Below are 22,681 nucleotides of genomic sequence, written 5' to 3' on the forward strand. Positions count from 1 at the left end.
TCTGATGCACATTTCCCGAGTTGTTTTACAGATGCTAAAGTGAAAGGGTTAATTGCTCAGTCGTGTCTGACTCTTTGTGACCCCACAGACCGTAGCCTGCCATGGAATTCTCCTGGCAAGAATATTGGAGTGGGTTGCTTTCCCTTCTTCAGGGGATCTTTCCAAGCCAGGGAAAATATACCACCAAATGGAAGAAATTACTTGATACTCAGGAGCACAGAGGTCCGACCTACTGGAGCCTGAGGATTAATGATGTTAACCCTGTGACTCGACCCTATTACCTCACCATCAACCAATCAGAGAATTGTCCAGGAGATGATCCCATGTCCTGAGATGCAAAATGCCTTGCTGAAATCCACTGGAGAGTTCAAGCTTTTTGAGCACTGAAGTGAAGTGAAAGTTGCTCAGCCGTGTCCAACTCTTGTTACCCCATGGACTGCACCCTGCCAGACTCCTTGGCCCATGGAATTCTCCAGGCAAGAATATTGGAGTGGGTTGCCATTCTCGTCTACAGGGGATCTTCCCAAACCAGGGATTGAACCCGGATCTCCTGCATTGCAGGCAGATTCTTTACTGTCCGAGCCACCAAAGAGGTTTTGAGCACTAGCTGTCCCGAACTCCCTACTTGGCACCCTGCAACCAATGTTGCACTTTCTTTCACTACAACCTGGTGTCTGGAGACTGGCTTTACTGCCACAGGCAAGCAGACCCAAGTTGGTTTGGTAACAGCAGAGAAGAGATAATATTTGGAGGCCCCACAACTACTAATTAATCTCCATAAACAGAAAAACTCATGTGGTGTTTCAATAATGGCATCTTCATATAATAAGAGAAAGCCAAGACGAGACGTAAGAATCTGATGATCTTTGCCTTGGGAGAGAAACTGAAGTCCATCTGGTTAGTGACCAGCTATGGTCATGAAGCTCATTGTACTTTATGCCTCTGAGCTTTTCAGGGTTTTTTTTGTGGGTAAAATACCCTCCTGATGGCCATTCAGGGTAGTCCCAAATCCTACCTTGCCCAACAATGTCCACCACCACTGCTTCCATTGCCTGGGAAACCCCTATTCATTCAATTTCTATCTGAAATCTGCTCTGCCCAGACAGTGGTACACCCTCTGTCTTCCTATAATTTTTCATGATATACTATTAATGGCTGTCTCTTTGCATTTCTCTTGTCAACCCCTGCTTACTAGACTGAAGTTCCTAAGTTTAGGGACTGTCTTAAAACAGCCCAGTCTGAGGCCTCTGCATTTTTTCTTGGGGAAACTTCAAAATTGCAAAGTAACCCAAATGATGTTTTAGACAGAATATAACTAGGAATACATGAGTTAAGACATAACTGAACAAGGCATATCCTTTTAAGTATTTAATCTCAGAAACCTCACAGTTCTAGTGAGGGAGAGGAGACAGAGATATCTAAGAAAATTTTTATCATTATACTATAATGATCAAATAGTACAGGGATACGTGAAAGGACGAAGGTTGTTGGAACATCTTTTTCTAAATGAGTACATACACAGTCTTCTTCTGAAAGTTATGAGGTTTGTTTCATGGAAGTCACATGTATGTGTGCAGGCAAGTGTGTGGATGCCCACATGGACTTGTCCAAGCTGTGCCCATGAGAGACAGGAGAAGGCCCAGACTAAGGCAGGAGGTCAGGTGGACCTGACTTTCTCTTCTTCGGAGGCTTTGCCACGAAAGAAAATGAGACAAGACTTGACATAGCCCAGCAGCACCTGGATTGGGTCTGCTTGGCCCTTCTAAAGGGCTCCTTACATTAGGAGAATGTATTCTTGGTCTATGAGGATTTTCAAGTACTGGGTGGCATGCTGGAATGTTAATATTTTGGATATATATTTGATTAAATTAAAATTTTATTTAAATTAAAAAAATAAAAACAAAGTACGGGGTGCTGTATTACTCAGGAAAAGTTTTGAATAGGGAAAAGTTTTGAAATGGGTCGAGCAATAAAGAGTCATCTGTTGGATCCTTTTTGAACTAAGGGTAATAAATCAGTTAAGTTACTTGATTCCACAGAAAGAGTCCTAGACCTATAAAACTTGTGATGAGGGGGAAATAAGTTCATCGAACTACCAGTGGAAGTTTGCATCTGTAATTCTTCTTATAGGAAGTTGAAATATATTAGCAATTAATGTTCCCCAGTGGCAATCTTGAGGGCAAATCTTTCCCTTAAATTTCATTTAACTGTCTTTCAGTCATGTGACTCCTCTTTCATGAATATTGCAGAACAGAAATACCAACCCACAGCCACTTTTCAAAAATAGATGAATTGATCATTTCTTTACTGTAAATAATAGTCTCTGAATCAGTTTACAGTTGACTCTCACTCCTGATAACATGCAAAGAGGATTACTTATTTTTACAATGAAACAGCCGACAGTGTGTGTGTGTGTATGTGTGTAGCAGTGTCTGACTCTTTTGTGACCCCATGGACTGTGTGTATGTGTGTAGCAGTGTCTGACTCTTTTGTGACCCCATGGACTGTGTGTGTGTGTGTGTGTGTGTGTGTCTGTGTCTGTGTAGCAGTGTCTCTTTGCGACCCCATGGACTGTAGTCTGCCAGGCTCCTCTGTCCATAGGCTTTCCAGGCAAGAATACTGGAGTGGTTTGCCATTTCCTCCTCCAGGGGATCTTCCTGACCCAGGGACCAAACCCAAGTGTCCTGCATTGCAAAGTGGATTCTTTATCACTGAGCTATCAGAGAAGCTGTCAGAGATAGCTCTAAACTGATCCATACTATAGTTTGGAAAAAAAACACCACCACTCTAAAATGCCTAGGGTTCTTTATTTGCTCCAACTATAATTAGGCAAACCACGGCCAGGGATTTCCAGACAGCACTAGTGGTAAAGAACCCGCCTGTCAATGCAGGAGATGCAAGAGACGCTAGTTTGAACTCTGGGTCCCCTGGGGGAGGAAATGGCAATCCACTCCAGTATTCTTGCCTGGAAAGCCTATGGACAGAGGAGCCTGGCAGACTACAGTCCATGGGGTCGCAAAGAGTCGGACATGACTGAGCAATGGAGCACACATAATTGGGAAAAGCAATGGCCAGAGTTAGCCTGGGATAGGCAATATGGCCCTGTGATAAATTCTTAAGGTATTTCTGAGTGATGTGATAAACTTGGTCACTCTGGGATTCATAGAAACATGCAGATGAAAACCCTAGTGAGGCTCGTGTGATTCATGTGAAGGGTGCTCTGGGGCTTTAGGGGGAGATCAGAGACTCTTGGGGGAGAAAAGAAGAGCCACAATTTCCGTTCTCTGCTGTGTTACTAGTTGTTATATTTAAGCTGAGCCTCTTTGATGTGAGACACATTAACATTTCACACTCCCTCAAATCAATATTCTTTTTCATGTGGGGATTTTGAGTCATCTTTATACTTACTCTTTAAAGTCCCATAAACCATAATAGATAAGAATTCTGATTGCCTGCTCCTGGGGAGAGCAGACCTTTCGTGACCAGTGATAAAAATACTGTTCATTTCTACTGAATGTTGCCTGGGTCTTAGAATTGGATTGTGCAAACTTCCTTACCCCTTAAAGTTAGGGTTGTGGTGGTCCATCCCGAATACATAATGATCACAAAATATTCTACCTCATTGAATAAAATATCTCTTGAAAGAAAGACTCATCCTTTTTCTTTTTACTGAAGTATAGTTGATTTGCCGTGTTGTATTAGTTTCAGGTGTATAGTCCAGTTATACATATGTTTCATATTCTTCTCATATTATGAAATAGTGAATATAACTCCCTGTGCTATACAGTAGGTCCTTGTTTGTTTTATAGTAGTGTGCATTTCTTAATCCCAGATTCACAGTTTATCCCTCTCTCTACTTCCCCTTTGGAAACCATAAGCTGGTTTTCTATGTCATGATTCTACTTATGTTTTCTATGGTTTACTTGTATCATTTTTCACATTTCACATTTAAGTGGTATCACACAGTTTGTCTTTCTCTGTTTGACTTTCTTCACTTAGTCAGATAATCTCCAGGTCCATCCATATTGCTGCAAAAAGCATTACTTCATTTTCTTTTAAGGCTAAATAATATTATATATATATGTATAGTTGTTCAGTCACTCAGTCATGTCTGATTCTTTGTGACCTCATGGACTACAGCACTCTAGGCTTTCCTGTCCTGGACTATTTATTGGAGTTTGCTCAAACTAGTCCATTGAGTCAGTGATGCTATCCAATCAACTCATCCTCTTCTGTCCCCTTCTACTCCTGCCCTCCTGCCCTATCCTTCTCAGCATCTGGGTCTTTTCTGATAAGCTGGCTCTTCACATCAGGTGGCCAAAGTATCAGAGATTCAACTTCACCATCAGTCCTTCCAATGAAATTCAGGGTTGATTTTCTTTAGGATTGACTGGTTGGATCTCCTTGCAGTCCAAGTGACTCTCAAGAGTCTTCCCCAACACCACAATTTGAAAGCATCATCTCTTTGGTGCTCAGCCTTCTTTTTGGTTCAATTCTCACATCCATGCATGACTACTGGAAAAAATCATAACTTTGACTAGACAGACCTTTGTTGAGCAAAATGATGCCTTCCTTGGGTTTTTAATATGCTGTCTAAGTTTAATATGCTGGGCTGGAGGAAGCATAAGCTGGAATTAAGATTGCTGGGAGAAATATCAATAAACTCAGATATGCAGATGACACCACCTTTATGGCAGAAAGTGAAGAGGAACTAAAAAGCCTCTTGATGAAAGTGAAAGAGGGGACTGAAAAAGTTGGCTTAAAGCTCAACATTCAGAAAATGAAGATCATGGCATCTGGTCCCATCATTTCATGGCAAATAGATGGGGAAACAGTGGAAACAGTGGCTGACTTTATTTTTCTGGGCTCTAAAATGACTGCAGATGGTGATTGTAGCCATGAAATTAAAAGACACTTACTCCTTGGAAGGAAAGTTATGACAAACCTAGACAGCATATTAAAAAGCAGAGACATTACTTTGCCAACAAAGATCCATCTAGTCAAGGCTATGATTTTTCCAGTGGTCATGTATGGATGTGAGAGTTGGACTGTGAAGAAAGCTGAGCACCAAAGAATTGATGCTTTTGAACTGAGTGGTTGGAGAAGACTCTTGGGAGTCCCTTGGACTGCAAGGAGATCCAACCAGTCCATCCTAAAGGAGATCAGTCCTGCGTGTTCTTTGGAAGGAATGATGCTGAAGCTGAAACTCCAGTACTCTGGCCACCTCATGTGAAGAGTTGACTCATTGGAAAAGACTTTGATGCTGGGAGGGATTGAGGGCAGGAGGAAAAGGGGACAACAGAGGATGAGATAGCTGGATGGCATCACCAACTCGATGGACGTGAGTTTGAGTGAACTCCAGGAGTTGGTGATGGACAGGGAGGCCTGGCGTGCTGCAATTCATGGGGTCGCAAAGAGTTGGACATGACTGAGCGACTGAACTGAACTGAACTAAGTTTTTCAAAGCTCTCCTTCCAAGAAGCAGGCGTCTTTTAATTTTATGGCTGCAGCCACCATACACAGTGATTTGGGAGTCGTTAAGAAAATAACATCTGTCACTGTTTCCACTTTCCCCCCTTCTATTTGCCATGAAGAGATGGGACCAGATGCCATTGTCTTAGTTTTTAGAATGTTGAGTTTTAAACCAACTTTTTCACTCTCCTCTTTCACCCTCATGACAGTACTCTTTAGTTTCTCTTTGCTTTCTGTCATAAGGGTGGTGTTATCTGCATATCTGAGGTTGCTGATATTTCTCCTGGCAATCCTGATTCCAACTTGGATTTCTCCAGCTCAGCATTTCACATGATGTACTCTGCATGTAAGTTAAATAAACAGGCTGGCAATACACAGCCTTGATGTACTCTTTTCCCAATTTTGAACTAATCTGTTGTTCCATGCCTGATTCTAACTGTTGCTTCTTGATCTGCATAAAGGTTTCTCGGGAGACAGGTCAGAGAAGGCAATGGCACCCCACTCCAGTACTCTTGCCTGGAAAATCCCATGGACAGAGGAGCCTGGTGGGCTGCTGTCTATGGGGTCGCACAGAGTCGGACACGACTGAAGCGACTTAGCAGCAGCAGCAGTAGTAGCAGGAGACAGGTAAGGTGGTCCAGTGTTCCCATCTCTTGAAGAGTTACCCAGTTTGTTGTGATCCACACAGTCAAAGGCTTTAGAGTAGCCAATGAAGCAGTATATGTTTTTCTGAAATTCCTTTGCTTCCTCTATGATCCAACCAATGTTGACACTTTGATCTTTGGTTCGTCTGCATTTTCTAAACCCAGTTTGTACATCTATCTGGAAGTTATACAGTTCATGTTCTTTTGAAGCCTAGATTGAAGGATTTAGAGCATTACCGTGCTAGTATGGGAAATCAGAGTAATTTTATGGTAGTTTGAACATTCTTTGGCATTGCCCTTCTTTGGGATTGGAATGAAAATGGACCTTTTCCAGTCCTGTGGCCACTGTTGTTTTCCAAATTTGCTGACAGTACAGCACTTTAACAGCATCATCCTTTAGAATTTTAAATAACAGATAGAATTGAATCACCTCCATTAGCTTTGTTCATAGTAATGCTTCTTAAGGCCCACTTGACTTCACACTCCAGGATGTCTGACTCTAGGTAAGTGACCACACCATTTTGGTTATCTGGGTCATTGTTTTTTTGTAGCTGTGTATTCTTGCTGCTACTTCTTAATCTCTTCTGTTTCTGTGAGGCCCTTACTGTTTCTGTCCTTTATTGTGCACATCCTTGCATGAAATGTTCCTTTGATATCTCCAGTTTTCTTGAAGAGATCTCTGGTCTTTCCTGTTCTACTGTTTTCCTCTATTTCTTTACATTGTTCACTTAGAAAGGCTTTATTTCTCCTTGCTATTCCCTGGGACTTTGCATTCAAGTGGGTATATCTTTCCCCTTCACCCTTGCCTTTCACTTCTTTTCTCAGCTATTTGTAAAGCCTCCTCAGACAAACACTTTGCCTTCTTGCATTTCTTTCTCTCTGGGATGGTTTTGGTCACCGCCTCCTATAAGTTAGAAACCTCCATTCATAGTTCTTCAGGCACTCTATTCACCACCCCCACTGTATAATAAAGGATTTGATTTAGGTCATACTTGAATGGCCCAGAATTTTCCCTACTTTCTTCAGTTTAAGCCTGAATTTTGCAATAAGAAGCTCATGATCTGAGCCACAGTCTGCTCCACAGTTCTTGTTCTTGCTTTTTTGCTGAGTGTATAGAGCTTCTCCATATTCTGTTGTAAAGAATATAATCAATCTGGTGTTGACCATATGTTGTTATCCATGTGTAGTCTCTTGTGTTGTTGGAAGAGGGTGTTTGCTATGACCAGTGTGTTCTGGCAAAACTGTTAGCCTTTGCCTTGCTTCATTTTGTACTCCAAGGCCAAACTTGTTCGTGTCCAACTCTGTGGCCTGCCAGGCTTCTCTGTCCATGGGAATTCCCAGGGAAGAATACTGAGGTGGATTTCCATTTCTTTTTCCAGGGGATCTTTCTGACCCAGTAATCGAACCCACATCTCCAGCACTGGTGGACAGATTACCACTGCGCTACCAGGGAAGCCCCTATATATATAGTTCTGGCTCCTACGGAGTCACTGCTTTGCCCTGGGTCCCAGTGCATGTGAAATCGTGTGCCCTTCCGGAGTGGGGTCTCTGTTTCCCCCAGTCCTGTGGAGCTCCTGCACTCAAACCCCACTGGCCTGCAAAGCCGAGGCTCTGGGGGCTCCTCCTCCTGATGCCAGGCCCTCAGGCTAGGGATACTGATATGGGGCTCAGATCTCACTCCTGGGGAGAACCTCTGTGATAAAATTACTTCCTAGTCTGTGAGTTGGTCAACTGCCAGGTATGGGATTTGATTTACACAGTGAAAGGGCCCCTCCTACCATCACATTGAGACCTCATCTTTGGACATAAAGTATCTTTTTTGGTAGGTTCCAGTCTTTTTTGCCAACGGTCTTTAAGCAGTTATTTGTGATTTTGGTGTTTTTATGACAGGAGGTAAGTTCAAGTCCTTCTACTCCTGCCACCTTGTCTGGAATTGAAGGACTGTTTTTAGTTTGGATGCTTGCTGCCTTTTTTGGCAGTGTGTGCTGGCTGCTATCGCCTTGGTATCTGGTGTGCAAGCACAATGCACAAAGGCCCATGCACACTCCCAGTAAGCAGGCACCATGATCAGGACCCCCTCGCAGGCCTCCCAGGGGCAGCAGTGGTCCATGATGTCCCGGGACAGCAGGGCTAGCAGTTGGCACTTGCTCCTGTGTCTCTCAGTAGCAGTGACAGCCTGCCTACTCCCAAGGAGAGCAACTGGTGCCTGCTCATGGGTCCCTAGTTATGGGAGTCGCCTGTGCCCATCTCTGGAGCCCATAACGGTGACAGCAGCTTGCACCTACCCCCAGAGCTCATGTTACGGTGTCTTGTTGCCTGAGAGCCCAGGTACAGGAAACAAAGCTCCTATGGTGGTCTTGCCCCTCTTCTAACGTGCCCCCCCAACCCAACAATGGTGTCTTGCCTCTGGCAGGCCCCCGCCTCTTCTGAGTGAACGCTTAGTTGCCACTCTGCAGCCTCTTCAGGCTGTCTCTACCCTGCCAATCCCTCTCTCTCTGGGTCTGACTCTGAAGGCTGAGCTTTGGCACCTAGCCTCACCATACCAATAGATGAGCATGACAGCCAGGGTACACAGGGCAGAGGTATGAACCATTTGTGCGGGTCCTTCCACTATAACCAGTTGTTACACTCTTCCTCCAAGGCTCTGAAGCTCCCCCTCCATCTAGGTTGATCTCCCTGCAGGTGAGGGGACTTCCCAGGGTGGGGAAACCTTTCTTCCACATCTCCCTCCCTGGGGTGCAAGTCCTGTCTCGATTCTTTTCTCCCTCTTTTTTCTTTTGTCCTACCTTGTTACATGAAAGTTTTTTTGCCTTTTGGAAGTCTGAGGTCTTCTGCTATCATTCAGTAGTTGTTCAGTGTGAATCATGCCACTCATAGATGTGCTTTTGCTGTATTTGTGGAAGGAGGGAAGGTCCACGTCCTACTCCTCCACCATCGTGATTCCTCTCCTGTAGCTGTTGACTTTTAAGGGTGGTGAGTTGAAATGATAAAAGGGAAGTCCATCTTTCAGCCACTCCTGGAAGTCAAGGACAAAGACAGGAAGCATTGTCTTTGCCCTAACAAAAAATTTATTTGAAAATGTTATTTGGAGAGTGTCAGTTTTTCCCCTCCCCTACAGCAAAGAGAACTTTCCTTTTAGTGAAAGAAAAGTGATTCGGGAATGGGATAAGAAAAATCAGGGTGTAAAGGGAGCTTAAGAAAGCCATCATTACTGTATTGTTTGGAGGCATGTCTCATGCTTTTGTTGCATAGTTTTGTTCTATAAAATGGAGAATTAAAACAATTCCAAATGGACATGTTGCTTATTATTCTATGATTTTAAATTTGTTTGACTAGGGTAACAAATATACATTTATATCTACTTTATATTCATGCTGACAAGTTTACATATTCAAATTAGGGGCACATCAAAAACTGGCAAGTAAGTAGCAAAATAAGCAGAGTGACTGGCAATGTAGTGCTGAAAACAGCTGCTGCTAGGGAGAAGGAAATGCTTGGCAAAGGTCAGGGTGCAACATGGGAGTGTTGGGGGGTGTAGTGGCAGAGAATAGAGAACTGCCACCTTTCTGTGCAAGGCTTACCTAATACAATGATTTCATTCCTCAAATTTTATAACTCTATCTGAAAAAAATCCAATTAAAAGGACTTCTTTATTTTGTATTCTTGCTCTTACAGATCCCTCGGTTTCTTCTTACTGTTTTAAAGCTTTTCTTAATATCAGAATAAATAAAATGAAGCTGATTACCAAGGAATATTGAAAGCCTATTTTATATACACATACACACATATAATTTGCTTCTCACCAGGCACAAATCTATTATTGGCAAGACTTTTTGCTTTTATCCCTCATAAATATAATCTCAGAGAGGAAAAACAAACCCCAAATTGTAAAAATGTGCTATATTTATATATGTAAAAAAGTTAAAAATTATTAGTCTTAGAGATGGCATCTAGTAAAGAAAGGCACATTATGTGTAATCCACTGAATATTTAAAACTCTCTTTCAGTGTTTGAAATGGTGAAATTCTGACTGTATTAGGAACAAAATATTTACGTGAAAGTTCAATCAATTTGTAGTTGGCTGAATGTAACCAAGTATTTAACAAGATGCTGCTGTATTTATTTTTAAAAATTCATTTTTAAAATTTTAATTTTAAAAACAAATCTATGTTTAGAGTATTAAGTTTGTAAGTTCTCCTTCAAAGAACAGAAGAGCCAGTAATTAATAAAGACAAGTGTTCAGATTTATTTGGAAATTCACAGTTTCTAATGGCACTACAGCTCCGTAGTTACATTATTAAAAGTCTTCTTTCCACAACCCTGGATGCTGCACACAGATGGTGTAACTTCCCGCTCTACCTCTGCTCTCATCTGGACCTTTCTTCAATGGGTTTCTATACAATCAGGCCCTCTTGCTCTGAATGGCTAATTGTACAGATTGGAAAAAAATGTAAATCATCTAAAACATACTGTTAACGTAAAGCAGCAACTTAAACAAACAAAAGAGGCTTTAAATAAGTCACATTACGAATAATACCCCCATAAGGTATTAGACAAATTTAAAACAGTTATTACTAAAAGTGCTCAATAACTTATAACTTAAATCTTACAACACAAAACAGTGAATTCTCTCCCTTTCAGAAAGAAACTTTCCACTTTTACTCCATTACTGTATAAACACATACTTAGAAAGCATTTGATTCAAAGTCACTGCCAATTATTTTTAAAGAAAAGAGACAAAATGAATACAAACACATTGACAACACACATGTATATCTGCACATTTGTAGCCAATACAAAGCAAACACCAAGGAGTAATAATCCCTTTAGACTTGACCAATTAGACAAGGCTTGACAAACTCACTAGCTGGTTCTGTGCATATGTACATAGGCAGTGATTATGAGGCCTGGACTCACTGGACAAACTTTCAAATTTTCCATTTGTAAGAGAAAACAACAATCTCAAAGTCACGAGGATTAGTGCTTATTGTGAATGTTTAAAATGTAACATAGCTAAAGGAAACCCTTAAAAGTGGCTAAATGTGTTTAACACGTGAATTTATTTAAAAAAAAATTATTCGCAAATACTAATCATTTGAAGAAAAAAATCATGTAGTTGCTTTTTCCTCTCACTGAATTAGTAACCAAAGGAAACTAGTGTGAATAAGTTAACTGAAAATAATATTAAAAGTATCACCACTTACCTAAAAGAATAGACCTAATAATTCCATCAAGTGTCTGTTTCAGGTGAGTTTGCTAAACAAAAGTCTACCTGGCCAAGTCTTTAGGATCTTTACACTGTCTTTACTGATCTTTACTGAACGCCAGGCGCAGATCACTTTAAAGCCTTGTAGTGTTTGCAGCTTCAAAAACTAACAAAGTTATAAAAGAAATCAAATGACAGAAAAAGTTCTCCCTCCTCTTCCAGTGGCATTATAAATAGACAAAAGGCACATAAATATGGGAAGGTGCAAGAAATAGGAACAAAGCTAAAGGAAGAGGTTTAGGCTTTCATTCCTATCCCACCCAAGGAACTGGGCTTCCAAATTACTTTTGTCCCAGTAATTAATTAATCTGTGAAAAAACATCTTTATAAAATGTCTATCATTGTACTTGCAGTCTTGTAAAACTGCAGCTCATTAACCAAGATTGACATAATCCCACCTACTTTTTAAAAAGGCAGAAACCATAATTTCTGAATACTTTTCCCATTTATATGTTCTCCCTCCCCATACCCTTCAAATACCACAGACTGTTCTTCAAAGAACAACGAAAAGTCTCCAATATGAGAAGTTCGATTAATTTTAGATATGTCCCGAGACTGCTGTAACACCAAATGTTCCCACGGTGATCTCTTTGTTTCCTTTGATTATGTCATGCAGGCTCGGCAGTGATCCTGACTTAGTCTGTATCAAAGTTTTTATCAATTTTCCTTGGTCTTGGACTTTAGATCGCCTTCGTTTCAAAGCCCTCTTCTCAGTTTTTGTTTTTTGGGACTGTCCATTGCACAGACTTGTGCAAGCTGAAATGCCACAAAAATAAGACTCTTCTGACTGTGATGAAGTTTCTGAGCTTCCTTCAGATGGAGGACCCTTATAAGAAGAGTGATAAACTTCTCCCATATTAGAAAAATCTCTCTGGTTTGTAAAAGGTTTTCTTCCTTTTATGTCTCCATTGGCTACAGGGTGCAATGGATCAGCTGGCTTTATGGTCTCAATTTTTTCAGTTTTGTACTTGCAGCGTTTCTTCTTTAACACAAGTAAAAGAAAGGGTAGGAATTAGACCTCTGATAGTTACCTAATCAAACATTCAGAGAGCTGAGCTACTGGAATAAAGTGCCATCTCCTGGTGGAAAGCGAAAGTATTATAAACAGCAAAACACACTGTTATGTCCTATACAGGTACTACCATAATTACCTTTCCACTTTGTAATACTACTCAACCAAATTCTTCATTTATCTGTCACCTCTGAATATAGGTTAGGTATCTGAATGCTTATTATATGCCATATATTCTTCCAGTTGCTTTCATGTGTATCTTACTAACCCTGAAAGGTGAGCATTTTGTCCTTGACTACCAAATGAGAAAACCAAGGTTCATAAGTTTGATTCCCTGTCCAAGTTACATGGCAGTAAGTGGCCAAGTTAGGATTGAATCCTAGGCTATTTGGTTTTAATGGTCAAGTTCTTTAGCCTAGAGACAAATGTTGTTTGCTTAGTTGCTAAGTTGTGCCCGACTCTTTTGTGACCTCATGGACTCCTCACTCCATGAGATTTTCCAGGCAAGAATACTGTAGTGGGTGGCCACTTCTCCAAGGAATCTTCCAGACCTAGGGGTAGAACCTGCGTCTCCTGCACTGGCAAGCAGATTCTTTTCCACTGAGCCACCTGGACCTCTAGTAAATACAACTTACTTTCAGAGGCAAAATGAGAAAAGCCCACACTTTGTAACCAAAAAAGTCTAAGTATATTTTGATTTTTGCCACCTCTTTAATGGGTCATTTAAAGAAGATACAAATTCTGAGTTTCAGTTTTCTCACTTAAAAATTGGGGAAAGTATCATTTTCAGATTGATAAGAGGATTACAGGAATAGGTATACACACTGCCTGACATGCACTGATAATAAAGAATGACTATCAACAAGGGGTCAGCAAGTTTTTTCTGTAAAAGCCAGACAAGTAAGTATTTTAGGCTTTTCAGGTCACATACTCTCTTTCCTACATATTCACTTTTATTTTATAACCCTTTAAAAATGGTTCCAGGATCATAATAAAACAGGCCATATATGGCCTATGGGCCACAGTTTGGAGACCCTGTAAACAAATCATTATCATTATTGAAAATAAACAATAAGTTTAAGGACCAGTAAAGGTTATAGTAAAACTTTCACCTATTTCTTCATCTACATCCACATAACACACCAATACACTTAAAAGGAAACAAAGGATTACCTTTTTTTCTGGAGAAAACTTGAGGGGTTCTACAATGTACAAATCACTTGGATCTACTGTAAGAGAAAACAAAAAGGCAGATATAAAATGTAAAGTAGATTATACTATGATTAAATACTATAACTATTATCCATTTATGATTATTTTCGTAACAGAACCAATGAATTTATATTTGTAACAGGTTAAAACATATATTTATGCATTTGAAATTAGTAAGCCTAAAGCAACAAGGTAGAAGAGGGCACCATTCTTATCCTGGGCTTGACTGGTCATCATTAAATACCTTAAGTTTTTAACTAACAGCTGGCTATCAGCCAACACAGTAAAGATCCTTGTTTGGACCAGCTCTACCCTCTCGTTGTTTAGTCGCTAAATCGTGTCCGACTTTTTTGCAACCCCATGGACTATAGCTCACCATGTTTCTCTGTCTATGGGATTTCCCAGGCAAGAATACTAGAGTGGATCTTCTATCTTGGGGACAGAATCAGTGTTTCCTGCATTTGTGGGTGGATTCTTTACCATTGAGCCACCTGGGAAGCCTCTACCCTCTGAACTTGATAAGAAAAATAACATTACCAGGTAAGCTAATACCAAACTTACAGATCATATGAATATTTTTCTAAAAGACTAAACACACTGTGTTGCAATTATGGGTTAATTATGTGCAACAAGCACATAGTATGAAATTCAGTTGAAGGAACATACACACAAAAGAAGTTTAACAAGTTTTTCCTAATTGTTTATTACTATGATTTACTGTGATCAAAACTATGATTTATTGTGATCAATACCAGAACACTCTGGTACGATAAGAAAATCAGAAATACTAAGTTTCTAAGGTTTCATAACTTTAAGCACATTCAAGACAGCTTTACTGACAAGATAAATGTACATATAAAAGAGGGGCTATGGGATTTTAGTCCTATTCAACACACTAAAAGTAAATGATTTATGGTTTGATGCAGGTGAAGTCTGTAAGTAACAAATGCATAATAAACTTCATGTGCCAGAAATTTACTAACAACATGATTCAATGAATTATCATTTTTCACATTATGTCTTAGAAACTTGTTGAGAAAGTCATCAAATATATAAAAATATCCAATGATTCCTTTAAACAGTCATTTCTACTAGATTACTAATCTCATTCCAATTGTTTTTTAAAAAAACACGATGTCTACTTCTAGGAATGATTGCTAATGGTTTTCAGATCGAATTTTCCACTAAAAGCAATTAAATATGAATGTTTTTTGTAAGTCACTAACAGCACTTCCCACTCCAGTACTCTTGCCTGGAAAATCCCATGGACAGAGGAGCCTGGTAGGCTGCAGTCCATGGGGTCGTGAAGAGTTGGACATGACTGAGCGACTTCACTTTCAACTTTCACTTTTATGCATTGGAGAAGGAAATGGCAACCCACTCCAGTGTTCTTGCCTGGAGAATCCCAGGGACAGGGGAGCCTGGTGGGCTGCCATCTATGGGCTCACACAGAGTTGGACATGACTGAAGCAACTTAGCAGCAGCATCAACAGCACTTAATTAGGCTGTCAAGACTAAGTAAGTAAGTAATCCCAGGCCACAACTGAAGGAAAAGCAGTAATCCAGACCCGTCAAGTGAAACACAAGTCATTTGTGCCCAAAGACCTTGCCACCACCGTCTAGAAACATGGACTCATACTGCATATTATTAGCCAGGGAGACATCAACAACCGATGTACAGTTTCTACTGAATGCACGTTTTCACACAATCATAAAGTTGAAAAATTAAGTCAAATCATCATAAATTAGAGATGACCTGTACATTATATTCCTCTTTCAACAGAAAATTACAAGGCATTTTAAAAAGGGTAAACACAGCTTGAAAAGACTAAACAAGCATCAGAAGCAGAGTTAGATATGACAGAAATGTTGACATTATTATTAGATCAGGAATTTTTAAAAAATACATTAAGGATGTAAATTGAAAAAAAGCAGACAACATGCAAGAACAGATGGATAATATAAGCAGAAAAATTCTAAAAAGGAGTTTAAAAAATGCTAGATAGAGATCAAACACAGGAACAAAAATGAAGAATGCCTCTGGGTTCATTAATAGACTGAGTAAAGAATCACTAAACTTGAGAATATGACAATAGAAATTTCCAAATCTAAAATACAAAGAGAAAAAAGACTTAAAAAAAAAAATGAACAGAATATCCAAAAATCATGGGATGACTACAAAAGGTGTAACATACAAGTAATGAGAATACAGGAGGATAAGGATGGGAGAAAGGAATAGATGCAATATTTTAAGTAATAATGACAGAATCTTCTCAAATTGACATCAAACAGAAACCACAGCTCTAGGAAACTGAGAACAACAAGCAGGACAAATGCCCAAAATACTACAACCAGGCATATCATATACAAATTTCAAAAAAATCAAAGATATAAGCTAAAATCAAGGACCTAAAATTGCCAACAGACCTGCTTTACAAGTAATGTTAAAAAGCAGTTCTTTAGAAAGGAGGAAAATAAGGTAGGTCAGAAACCCAGCTCTGCATAAAGAAAGGAAGAGCACCAGAGAAGGAATAAAAGAAGGGAAGATAAAAACTTCCACTTTTCTTATTCTTAATCCACAACATAACAATTTGTTCAAAAAAATAATGGCAACAAAGTAATTGAGTATGCTTATGTAAATAGACAAGATTAGGTAAAAATGAAAAGAATGACAGCACTGATACAAGAGATGGAAGGGAGGAATCAGAAATATTTTGTTATTATAAAATATATGTACTACCTCTAGAGTAATATAGTGTTATTTGAAAGTGGACTTGTATTAGCTGTAAATGTATACTGTAAACTCTGGGACCCTAAAAAAAAAGTCATAATTTTTTAACATATGCTATGAAAGGAAAAAAAATGAAACCATATAATATGCTCAGTTAAAACCACAAAAGACAGAAAAAACGTGGAAGATAATAACAGGAATAAAGAATGAGGGCAACAAACAGAAAACAGTAACAAATATAGCAAATATAGTTGAATAAATATCAAATCATTTAAACTTTAATGGCTTAAATACACCAATTTATAAGACTGTAAAAGTGGATCAAACAACAAGATTCAACCATATATTGCTTATAAGAAGTCCACTTTAAATATAAAGATACATATCGATTAAAGGTACAGGGATGAAAAAAGATATACCATGCTAACACAAATCAAAAGAAAGCAGGAATGGCAAATTAATTTCAGAGAGAGTAAACTTCAGAGCAAGGAAATTTATTCAGGATAAAGAGGGATATTTCATGATGATAAAGGGGTCCATTATCCAAAAAGCATAACAATCTTTAATGTGCATGCATCTCACAGAATGGCAGAATACATGAGGCAAAAACTGGTAGAACTACAAGGAGAAACAGATGAACCTACTATTATAGCTGGAGACTTTAACACTCCTCTATCTGAAGATCCAGCAAGCAGAGAATCAAAGAATATGGCAAATGTCAATAGCACCAAAATCCACTGCGTTTCTACATACCAGCAATAAACACAAACACACACAAAACGCAATTTTCAACAGCATCAAAAAATATTCTAGAAATAAAACTTTCAAAAGTTTGACTTTTTGGAGTACACAGAGATGCTATGTTTTTCCCAAATTGATATGTAGAGTCAATGTAATCAACCAAAAGCCTATTAATTTTTCAATGAAACACTTAATAAATGATTCTAAATTTACATGGAAACAAAGACCCAGTAATGGCCGAGCAACCTAAAACAACTGAATTTCATACAAATTTTACAATGAATTCCCTACCTAAAACCACATACAAAAAAATCAATTCCAGGTATCTTAGAAATCTAAAAATAAAAACCAAACACTAGAACTATAAGAAAATATCATCCATAAACAGTTAAAAAAAAAAATCTGTTTAAACAACACAGAAGAAGCACTAACCACATCAGGAAAAAAAATTCCATAAGTTTGATTACATTAAAATTAAGAGCTTCTTTTTCTTATTTAAAAAGACTCCATGTAAAAGAAAATAAATAGCCTCAAGAGTGAAATAAGATTATGTGCAACATTAACGAACTAACAATTAGGATACAAATTTTAAAAATAACTGTAAGCCAACAGGAAAGAGATAAACAACCAAATAAAAGAACAGGCAAAAATTTCAATGTCCAGGAAAGTCAAATGATTAAAAGGCCTAAGTTAGCATGCTCAGCTTCAATAGTAATCAGGTAAATGCAAACTATAACTGAAATGAGGTTAACAAACACTTTAAAACTTGACATTCTGACTGTGCGCAGGCAAAAGTGTAGAAAATGGAAATTCTCATGGTACTGGTGGAAGGATAAACTGATATGACCACTTTGGAAAATTATGCCATTATCTTGCAACTTATAGATTAGCATACTCTACAATCCAGCAATTTTACATCTAGGTAATATTCCTAGAGGGGGCTTCCCAGGTGGCTCAGCGGTAAAGAATAAGCCTGCCAAGCCAGGCAGCTTCAACTCCTGGGGCAGAAAGATTCCATCCCCCACTCCCTCCACCCCAGATGGAAATGGTAACCCACTCCAGTACTCTTGTCTGGGAAGTCCCATGGACAGAGGAGACTGGTAGGCTTCCAAGAATCCATGGGCTTGCAAAAGTATAGGAAATGACTTAGCAACACAGCAACAAAAATATTCCTAGAGAAACTTATGCAACTCTCTGCCTATATACAAAGGGAATGTTTACACCAGCATTATATGTAATAGCCCCAAAATGTAAATAACACAGCAGAATGGATAACTTACATTGTAATTTAGTCAGTTACTGAAATACTATACAATATTGAAAATGAAGTACAATTATGTACATGAACCCTACGAATAGAATGCTGAAGGAAAGAAGGCAAAAAGAGTATATATGGTGTAATTTCATTTATCAAAAGCTCAAAACCAGACAAAAATCCAATTATATTGCTGAGGAACACAAACACTGATGGTAAAACTTATGAAAATGAAGATGACAACTAATTAAAAAATCAAGATAGTTACTTCTACAAAAAGCAATACCAAAAGTGCTGGTCTTGCTCTATTTCTTGATCTGGGTGTTAGTTACACAGGTGTTCACTTTATAATTACTCTGCATGTTGTACATTTCAGTTTTATGCACTTTTTGGTATTTCACATATTTCACAACAAAAATGTATTACAAAAATCAAAACAGTTTAGGTCTACTTGGATGGTCAACGAAAGTCAGAGATGCAAATCTAAGTATAATCTATAAAACACTGATGAAAGAAATTAAAGAAGGTACAAACAAACTGAACAATATCTCATGTTCATGACTGGAAGACTTCATATTGTCAAGATGTCCATATACTTCCAAAACGATCTACAAATTAAGCATAAGCCCTATCAAAATTCCAATAGCTTTCTTTTTTTTAATGAAATGCATCTTAAAATTCATATTGAATCCCAAATACCTTAAACAGGCAAAGCAACTGTGAGAAAGAAAAAGTTATAGGACTCACACTGCCTGATTTCAAACACAGTAGTCAAAACAGTACTGGTATAAAGACAGACATACAGAACAACAGGGGGGAACAAAACAGTCCAGAAATAAACCTTCACACAAACGGTCAAATAACCTTCAACAAGGGTGCCAAGACCATTCAATGGGGAATGAACAGTCTCTTCAACAAACTGCTAGAAAGCTGGATAGCCACATGCGAAAGAATGAAGTTGAACCCTATCCTACATCATATACAAAAATTAACTCAAAATAGATGCGGTCCTCTTTGTTTTTGCTTTTGTTGCTTGTACTTTAAATGTCACATCCAAGGCCACAGTGTTACAAAGTTTCTTTTTCCAAAAAGTTATAAAAACTTTATAACACTGGCCTTGGCAATGATTTCTTGGATGTGCTAGTTAAAGTATAAGCAACAAAAGCAAAAACAGACAAAGAGGACTACATCAAACTTAAAAAGTTTTTGTCCATCACAGGACAAAATCATCAGAGTGAAAATGCAACCTACAAAATGGAAGAATGTATCTGTGAATCATATACTTGATGCAGGATTAATATCCAGAATATACAGAACTCCTACAATTAAGCAAAAAAATAACCTGGTTTAAAAATGAGCAAAGGATTTGAATAGACATTTCCTCAGAGATGATTTACAAATGGCCAACAAGCATATGAAAAGATGATCAACATCACTAATCGTCAGAGAAACACAAATCAAAAGCAAAACGAGGTATTCACCACACACCCATCAGGATGGCTACTATCAAAACAGAAAACAAGTATTGGTGAGGATGTGGAGAAGTCTGGAACCACTATGCACTGTTGGTGGAATTGCAAAATGGTGCAAGCACTATGGAAAACACTGTAAAGGTTCCTCAAAAAACAGAACTACCATAAGATTCAGCAATCACGCTTGAGTACACAGCTGACCCTCTAACAACATGGGTTTGAAGTCTACTTATACATGGATATGTGAGTCTATTTATATGTGGATTTTTTTTCAACAGTAAATACTACAGTACTACATAATATGTGGTTGGCTGACTCCATGGATGCAGAACCTCGAAAATGGAGGAACCATGGCTATGGAGAGCTTGCAAAAGTATAGGAAATGACTTAGCAACACAACAACAAAAATATTCCTAGAGAAACTTATGCAACTCTCTGCCTATATACAAACAAAGGGAATGTTTACACCAGCACTATAAATTATACATGTATTTTCAACTGTACCGATTCAGTGGCCCTAACTCCAGCACTGTTCAAGGGTCAACTACATATCCAGAACTGAAAGCAAGGACTTAAAGACATATTTGCACACTGATGTTCACAGCATCATTATTTCACAATAGCCAAGAGGCAGAAGCAACCCAAGTGCCCATCAACAGATGAATAAACAAAGTATAGTATGTATCTGTACAACATAATATTATTCAGTCTTTAAACAGAAATCCTGCCACATGTTACAACATAGATGAAACTTGAGGACATTATGCTAAGTGAAATAAGTCAGTCAGAGAAAGATGAATAATATATGATTTCACTTATATAAGGTATCTGAAGTATTCAAATTCACAAGAACAGAAAACACACTGATGGGGACCAGAGGCTGGGAGGAAGGGGAAAAAAGGTAGTTGTTTAATATATACAGTGTTCCAGATTTACAAAATGAAAACCTTCTGGAGACCTGTTTCACATCACTGTGAACATACTAAACATTACTAAAGTATATAATATATATAGTAATTAAAATTTCTAAGAGAAACTTAAATTTCAAGATGGTAAATTTTATGTTGTATGTTTTTTTTTTACTACAATAAGGAAACAAAATAAGAAATGGACCCTTCTCATAGAGTTTGGAATTAAAAATAAGGCAAGTACAAAGATGCCTAAAATCAAAGTAGACAATAGTAAATGTCATAAGAAGATATTTAATTCAAATTAGGAGAAGAAATAAATGAATTAATGAATAACAGAATCAGAATTAGTTTCCTGACTATTGTACTCAACTTTTTAAATTATAAAGATGAACCAAGATGATACAGTTGTTTAAGTAATATTACTGTCAGGTACAAAAGAAGAGAAACAGTCAGGCTTTCAACTAATTTAGAATGGGATTAGAAATGCTGAGAAGGAAAACCTCAACATATTGGTACTTTATAATCACACAAATACAGCTAAAAGATCAACAATACTAAATGTTAAATCTTAATATGGATGTGGAACAAATGGAACTCTAAGAAACAGCTGAATGTTCACACAACATTCTTGGCAAACTGTGTCATAGTATTTACTAAAGTAGAGTAGACAGAATCTTATGATCCAGCAATTCCACTTCTGCTATATACCCAACAGATGTGTGTATGCAGGAAAATAATCCAATGGAAATGAATAATGAAGAGTATGTTTGCATAAGTCAACACTAACTACAACTGTACTCAACGACATGGTGAATCTCACAATATCAAAATATGCAGTGACTCTACTGAGAGGAAACGGATAATGACTAAGGAGCACAAGGAAGTTTCTGGGGTGCTAGATAATGCTGTACTTCTTAATCTGGGTGATGGTCACACAGTTATGTGTGGTTTGTGAAAATCCACCAAACTTTATAAAATCCTGTACAAATTATACTTCATTAAAAAAACTCAATTATAAAAAGACATATCAGCCAAAAGAAAAAAAAAAAAAGAAAAGAGCAGGAAGCAGGAAGAAATTTACTAGTAACACACATGTAATAGATTAAGTCCATAAAGTTTCATTGCAACAGTAAACCAGAGCAGCACAGGAATGATTGCCTGAGTGATTTAATCAATCGAAACACACGGCTCAGTTACTAAATCCTAAAGAAAGAGAATCCAACGATTATTAAGAAAGCATTAGCTGAAATATACAATTAATTTAGTTATTTTAATACTGCTATGAAGATATGTCTCAGTAAGCACTAATTATAGTACTAATTATTAAAAAGTACTGATACATGAAAGCCACTCAGTGCACATTCATTCATTTATTAAATTTAAGTATTCATCAAGTATTAAACTATGGAATACTATTATAGACCTTGGACTGTAAAAAAGAAAAAGATTTATTTTTCATAAAGTGCCTCACAGTCCTAGAGACAAAAGGGGTCCTACCTGTATAGGAAGAGGAGGCAGATAAGCACAGGATACTATGGGAGCACATTCAGGTTTTCCATATCTGCTGAACTTTCTCAAACACCCCTTTCTAAAAAGAAATACTTCTAAACAGGAGCATGTGCAAACAGGCTATCAATGGCTAATTAATGGCTAATTAAACTAAGCCCCCCTCCGCCCCACCCTCTGGGCTTTTAGGAACAAAGATAAAGTGTGGAAATGGTAGTGGCTTCGACACCGCACAAACAAAGGCCACTCACACCCACTGTTCAGTTGCTGACGGTCTCCAACACAACATTGACATTATACTTATTCTAGAAGGAAGCTAGATTCACTTTTCTATATACATGTTACATATGCACAAAAATCTACCTTCTTTCCCAGTTAACTGTAGAGACTTGGATCTGATGAGTGGAAATGAAGTTCTCCTTTTCAAACTCATATCATCATAGGAAGAAAAACACCTAA

At 38.2% G+C, this 22,681-nt stretch overlaps 1 protein-coding gene across 7 annotated transcripts in view; it reads right to left on the reverse strand.

Annotated features, from left to right (window-relative positions):
- Positions 1–10,338: 10,338 nt before the first annotated feature.
- SUCO (SUN domain containing ossification factor) overlaps positions 10,339–22,681 on the reverse strand; it is an 88,341-nt gene continuing 75,998 nt past the window's right edge. For 3 of the 7 annotated variants that reach the window (XM_040263485.1, XM_040263486.1, XM_040263484.1), the window contains 3 exons: positions 22,586–22,677; positions 13,568–13,623; positions 10,587–12,364 (listed from right to left, as the gene is read on the reverse strand). In XM_040263485.1, coding sequence (XP_040119419.1) covers positions 11,921–12,364; positions 13,568–13,623; positions 22,586–22,677 — 592 coding nt within the window. In that variant the 3' untranslated portion in view covers positions 10,587–11,920. Of the gene's footprint in view, positions 12,365–13,567; positions 13,624–22,213; positions 22,305–22,585; positions 22,678–22,681 lie in introns of all 7 variants that reach the window. The other 4 variants (XR_005724988.1, XR_005724987.1, XM_040263481.1 and 1 more) reach the window with 4 other exon arrangements.

This window comes from Oryx dammah, unplaced genomic scaffold (assembly GCF_014754425.2).
Source record: "Oryx dammah isolate SB20612 unplaced genomic scaffold, SCBI_Odam_1.1 HiC_scaffold_21, whole genome shotgun sequence".
NCBI classification, from domain to species: domain Eukaryota; kingdom Metazoa; phylum Chordata; class Mammalia; order Artiodactyla; family Bovidae; genus Oryx; species Oryx dammah.